The 5,764-nt window shown below is 53.8% G+C and overlaps 1 protein-coding gene across 1 annotated transcript; it reads right to left on the bottom strand.

Annotated features, from left to right (window-relative positions):
* Positions 1 to 2,610: 2,610 nt before the first annotated feature.
* TNNC1 (troponin C1, slow skeletal and cardiac type) lies at positions 2,611 to 5,625 on the bottom strand. The gene is made up of 6 exons (XM_006917560.3): positions 5,533 to 5,625; positions 3,999 to 4,029; positions 3,631 to 3,777; positions 3,242 to 3,356; positions 2,900 to 3,036; positions 2,611 to 2,813 (listed from the first exon to the last, which is right to left on the bottom strand). Exons 1-6 carry the CDS (start codon positions 5,554 to 5,556, stop codon positions 2,782 to 2,784), a joined length of 486 nt encoding a protein of 161 aa, XP_006917622.1. The 5' UTR covers positions 5,557 to 5,625; the 3' UTR covers positions 2,611 to 2,781.
* Positions 5,626 to 5,764: the final 139 nt, after the last annotated feature.

The raw sequence follows: 5,764 nt of genomic DNA, 5'->3' as shown, positions 1-5,764 counted from the left end.
TCTTAATTCTCCATTTCCCCTTTGTCTTGCTTACTCTTTTCTCTCTTCAGCCAGGTTCCCATCCTACTGCTCCAATGAAACCCTCGTGTCCAGATGGCCAAGGCCTTGGAGGCCTCCTAATTTCCTAGTCCCAAACCATCAGCAATCTTCCATGCCTCCTTCCTTCCGTTCTGGCTCCTGAGGCCTCTCATTGACCAAGGATCTCTCCCACTTCATCATTCACACCTCCTCCCCCAGACTGCCCATGTGGGATGCCCAGCGCCCAGTCCTGGGCCACCTCTCCCTACACACCCTCTCCCTAGGGCCTCATCCAGGACCAGGGCTGGGAAACTGCTTCTTACTTTGATGACACCTGAGTTTATAGCGTTCTCTCTGCCTCTCACTTAGATCTACCTTGCTTTGACATCCCCACCATCCTGTCCCAGAGGCATCTCAACTTTGACTCTCCATCTCTCTCCTGCGATTATCCCACCAGAAATACATAACCTGAATCCAGTTCTGAGGAAACCCTAGACAAATCCAAATTGTATGAGATCCTACAAAATAACTTATCTGCACTCTTCAAAAGTGTCAGGGTCACAAAAGGCAAGGAAAGACTGAGAAATTGACATAGATTGGAGGAGAGAACGTGGATAGGATGACGAGACACAGTGTGTGATCTTGGGTCACATCCTGATCCAAGAAAAGGACTTTAGTAGGGCAACTGACCAACGTGAGTGAAGTCAGCAGATGAGTTAGTAGTGGCTTGCACTTGATTATTGTCCTCTGACTATTTAAAATGTTAACATTTGGGGAAGCTGGGTAAAGTGTAAATGGCGGTCATTTGTATTTTTGCAAGTCTGGAATTTTAAAATGAAAAATTAAAAATCATGAAAAAAAATTAAAGGAAAAAAGGAACTTTCACTTCCCAATACCCCACTGCCAAGAAACTGCCACCCTCAGGCTTCCATATCTCAGCAAATGGCAGCTTCATCCTTGATGTGAGGGGCCATCCTTGACTCCTCACTTTCTCTCACTTCACATTCAATCCTTCTAGTTCCAAAGCATACCCTCACTCCATGCACCTCCCTCCACCCGTCTCACTCCACTGCGCTCAGAAACATCAGGCCTTCTCACCCTAAGATTACTAAGGCTCAGTGCCCAGCCGACACCCTTTCTGCTCCTGAGATGCTCCAGTCTCTTCTCAATGCCCTTCCATGGCTGATTCTTTGTGGTCTTTCAGGCCTCAGCTCAGTGCTACCTCTTCCAGGAAGGCTTCCTGGACCACTTTATTTCATGGTCACTACATTTCTACAGTTCTCATTCCAGTAATGTGCTGATTTCCTCATTGCACTTATCTCCCTCTTTGCCTTCTTGAGTTGACTATGAATTTCATGAAATTAAGGACTGGGCCTCTCTCTGAAGAGTCCCAGTATCTAGCCTGTGCCAGGCACATGGCAGGTGTGATTAAACCATGGAATGGTACACTGGCTGGTGGTACTGCCCACTGTGGCCCTGCCTCCTCTCCTGAGATGTCATCTTTCCAGATGTGTAAGTCTTTGAGATTTCCAGCTCCCAAGGGCAGGACTGAGAGGACCCCTTCTCCCCTCCCCCTGGGTCTCTCTAGGGAGCAGGCAATTCCTGCCAGCTCTGGCTTCCACTGGAGGCATTTCCAGAATTCCAAGACCGTCTCCGGAATGCTGGGCCTCTCTGGGGAATGCCAAGGCTGGGGCACAGGTGGGGAGGCTGTGGGGAGTCTGTGTGGAGCAAAGACAACTGCTGACATTCTGGCTGGAGACTAGGCACCGTGGCAGCTGTCCCTCCTGCAAGCACCACTGCTCACACCTCTACTTCCCTGCAGCACCCCACCCTCCTGCCCAAGATCAGTGTCACTGTTCTGGCTGTAGGTCTGGCCTGGGCATCTCCACTAAGATGAGAGCCACCAGGCCTTGGGCCTCCGTTCCCTGTCAGGGAGAGAAAGTAGGTTGCTGGAGCCTCTGAGGGTAGCGGGAACTGGAAATTATGCCTACACATGGACCTGGTCCATCAGACAGAGCCCTCACTGGGAGTCACGTGGCTCTCCTCTCCCCCAAACTCACTGGATGACCTTGACAGGCCCCTGTGCTTCTCTGGGCCCTAGGGTCCTCAACTGTCAAATGAGTGAAGTGAAGTAGAATAGACGATATAACCCTTGGTCCCTGGGAGTCAATGTTGCCAGCAAGAGATCCGAGTGGCAGATGGACCAACCAGAGCTAAGACAGAGCTGGGGCTGCTGTGTCAAGTGGCATCCAGGGTCTTGCTGGGTGCTGCAGTTATTCCTCTCTCCAAGATGAGGTATTCCCCGCATCTGCCAACTAACTGACCAAGCCATGATCTCCAGGAGCCTATTAAATGTAGACTCCAGATGCTGAATCACTGGAGATAAGGCCTGGCCATCAGCAGTTATAGAAAGGAGGCAGTGGGGTATGGAGCATGATGGTCTCTGGTCTAACCTAGTCCCTCCTGTGGAAGGCGGTATGCAGGGATAATTAGAGCCTGCGCTCTGGGATGGGAAAGGAAGTGGTCGTTAGGTCAGGAATAAAAGCTGATGAAGAGTCCCCAGACCCCTGAATGAAAGCCAGACACCAGACCTCCAAGCAGCAGGGCTTTATTTGCATTCCCTAGTACAGGGCTGAGGAGGGAGTCAGGGAGGGCCTCTGGTGGGCCCAGGCTCGCATCCTGGGAACCCTGGCCTCCTGCCCCAACCCTAGGCCCAGCTAGAGTTGGAAGGCGACACAGGCAGCTCTGGGCAAGGGTCAGCATCTATTCCACCCCCTTCATGAACTCCAGGAACTCTGTGGAGAGAGGGGCAGGCACAGGTCAGAGCTGGGGGCCAGCAGGGTATATACGCAGTAGGAGATCCAATGAACCACCCCCTCACCATCATAGTCGATGCGGCCATCATTGTTCTTGTCACCGTCCTTCATGAGTTCCTCGATGTCATCTTCCGTGATGGTCTCTCCAGTAGCCTGAAGCATTATCTTCAGCTCATCCAGGTCGATATAGCCGTCAGCGTTTCTGCCGGGAGTGTGGGGCAAGGGAGAGTCTCAGAGCCCATAGTGGGGACTGGGGAGGGAAAGAAGCAGTCCTACCCACAAACCAGGGAGGCAGGGCAGGGCCACTGGGAGATGGGGCATCCCACTCCCCCATTGCACAGAATGGGAGACTGAGGCCTGGAGATCACAAGACTTCCTCCTTCAGAGGTAAAGGGTCATACGCTCACTTGTCAAACATGCGAAAGAGGTCAGACAGCTCTTCCTCAGACTTCCCTTTGCTATCATCCTTCATGCATCGAACCATCATGACCAGGAACTCATCAAAGTCAACTGTGCCGCTGCCTGGGGGATAGATATCAGGGCTGTTAGAGAGGGATGGTCAGAACAGCTGGCACTGCCCTTGACCCTAAACCCCAGTGTTCTCACTACATCCACACACCAACTCCATGAAACAAGGTGGCCATGATGCCCATTTTATATGTGAGACAACTGAGGCTCAGAGATGCTAAACAGCTCCTTCAATAGCACAGAATAATAAGTGGCAGAGCGAAGATTCAAGTCCCCAGTGACCTGGGGTGCTATGGGGTCTGGGACCTGGTAAGTTGGAGGGGCTCACCATCCTCATCCACTTCGTCGATCATCTCCTGCAGTTCCTCAGGTGTGGGGTTCTGGCCCAGCATCCTCATCACCTTGCCCAGCTCCTTGGTGCTGATGCAGCCATCTTCAGCACCCAGCACGAAGATGTCAAAGGCTGCCTTGAACTCTGTGTCCAATAGGTGCGGGGGCGGGGGGGGGGACAGAGTAGCCATGGCTCAGCAGCCAGGACCACCTTAAGACAAGAACCCTGGGGCCACCTGCCAACCTTCCCACTTCCCTCTGAGACCTCACAACAAAAGGGACTCAAGCCTCTGGTCTCCAGCCTGGGGTCCTTATGCACCCCCAGCCCAGCCCTGCTGTCCCCTACATATGTGCTGGGGCACTCACCATTTTTCTGCTCTTCTGTTAGCTGCTCTACCTAGAGAGGAAAAGAGGTCTTAGGACTCAGGCTCAGACTCCAGCTGCTGTTGAGGAAACCAACCCATTCCACAGGTGGGAAGACTGAAGCCAAGAAGAGACAGGCCATTTCCAGGTCACAGAGCAGATGCCTCAGTCTTCTCTCCCTTCCCCCAAAGCCCTGAGGTGACCCAGATGGCTTCACTGAGACTGGGCTCAGGGCCAAGGTGACAGGTGGGCACCACCTCCAGAGCCAAGGTGACCCCGAGTAACAATAGTCAGTGACGATTCAATGCCCTATTGGCCCCCTGCTGAAACCCAAGCTGGGTGGACTGAGGGACAGCTGTCCTTCAGGTTGGAACAATAAAGCTAGTGTGGGGGTAGGTAAAGCCACCCACTGTAACCTGACCAGGGTGGCCACTGAGCTATTTTTAACGGGGGACAAAGTTAAACCTGGTGATTGTTCTGGGGACTCTGGCATGCAGAGGGTGGGGCAGTGTTATCTGGCCCCCTGGCCTGCTGGTGCCTCAGGAGCCAAAATTAGTCCCCAGCCCCACAAGACCTTGTATGGGCACAGGCAGAAGGCTGCTCCCCACAGCCCCATGGACTACTACAGATAGGCAGGGGTGCCACCAGAGCCAGCTCTAGCCCTTCCCTACCCGAGAGTGGGGACACAATCCCAGGACTAAAGAAGGGGTTCCTTTGGGGACAGTTGTTTGTGCCAGATGTCCTTGTCTCTGGGGGCAGGGGCAGGTTAGCAAACCACCCTCCCCCAGATGAAATAGCATTTGAAGCCCCTCAGAGACTCCAGAGGGCTGCAAGGACTTGGGTGACCACTCTCCAGCCCTCACTCCTGGCTAAGCCACTGAGCCCTGAGCCTGAAAGACTAGATGGGGGCTTGGGCCCCAGTTCTCTGTTCCTTCTTCCCGGCTCTCCCCCATACCCAGTCCTATCCTGCTTGCTTCAAACTTCAAAGTCTCTTCCCCCATTCAGGATTCCAGCTCTGCAGTCCCCTCCTCACAATCCCCATCACCCCCCACTCTACAGCATCTTCAGCCAGCCAAGGGACTGGAGGGAGTTGGGGGATTCTGAGTGTGTGAGAAGCAGAATATGAGGAGCAGAAATGGGGGTAAGGTCAGGGAGACAGCGACAGAGACTTCGGGACAGCTTGGAACTAAGAAATGGAAAGAGGCTGAGAAAGGCAAAGATCCAGAGACCAGAGAGACAAATGCAGAGAGAAGTGACTGAGAGACAGTGACTCGGACCACGGACACTTGAGGACAGTGGCGGACATGATGCTAAAAGGTGAGATCTTCTCCTCCATCTACTCTGACAGCTCCTCTCCAGTCCCTGAATCCCTCACCCCTTTCACACCCTGGAACACCAGACCCACCATCCCCTTGAGGCTCTTGCCTGAAAGTTTGAAGGTCCTCTCCTGGGCCCCCACCACTTCCCTGGGGTGACCTTGTCCCCCCATTCCGAGATAAGTGAGCCCCCAATAGGCCCACCCACCCCAGTCCCTCACCGCAGCCTTGTAGATGTCATCCATGCTGGCGGCTCACAGGGCAGGCTGTTGGAGTTGCCAGGCAGGCCTGGGTTTAAATAGCCCTGCCCCGCTGCATTCCAGGCCCAGCCCACCGCAGTGTGTAGCATCCTCCACGCCCTCCCCAGCCCTGGAGATCTCAGGCTGGCCTGAGTCCCTGTGTCCTCTGCCTAGGGCAGGGAGATGAAGTATGTAAGGACCAGGTCTCTTTCCC

Source organism: Pteropus alecto, unplaced genomic scaffold (genome assembly GCF_000325575.1).
Source record: "Pteropus alecto unplaced genomic scaffold, ASM32557v1 scaffold75, whole genome shotgun sequence".
Classification (NCBI taxonomy): domain Eukaryota; kingdom Metazoa; phylum Chordata; class Mammalia; order Chiroptera; family Pteropodidae; genus Pteropus; species Pteropus alecto.
This window is presented reverse-complemented; position numbering and strand designations above follow the sequence as displayed.

Bases quoted from the DNA above. Each gene is read 5' to 3' on its own strand.
- TNNC1 (XM_006917560.3), bottom strand. From the start codon at position 5,556: ATGGATGACATCTACAAGGCTGCG. The intron at 4,030-5,532 runs GTGAGGGACTGG...TTTCCTCTCTAG, and splicing joins ATGACATCTACAAGGCTGCG to GTAGAGCAGCTAACAGAAGA. The intron at 3,037-3,241 runs GTGAGCGTATGA...CACTCCCGGCAG, and splicing joins CTCTTTCGCATGTTTGACAA to AAACGCTGACGGCTATATCG.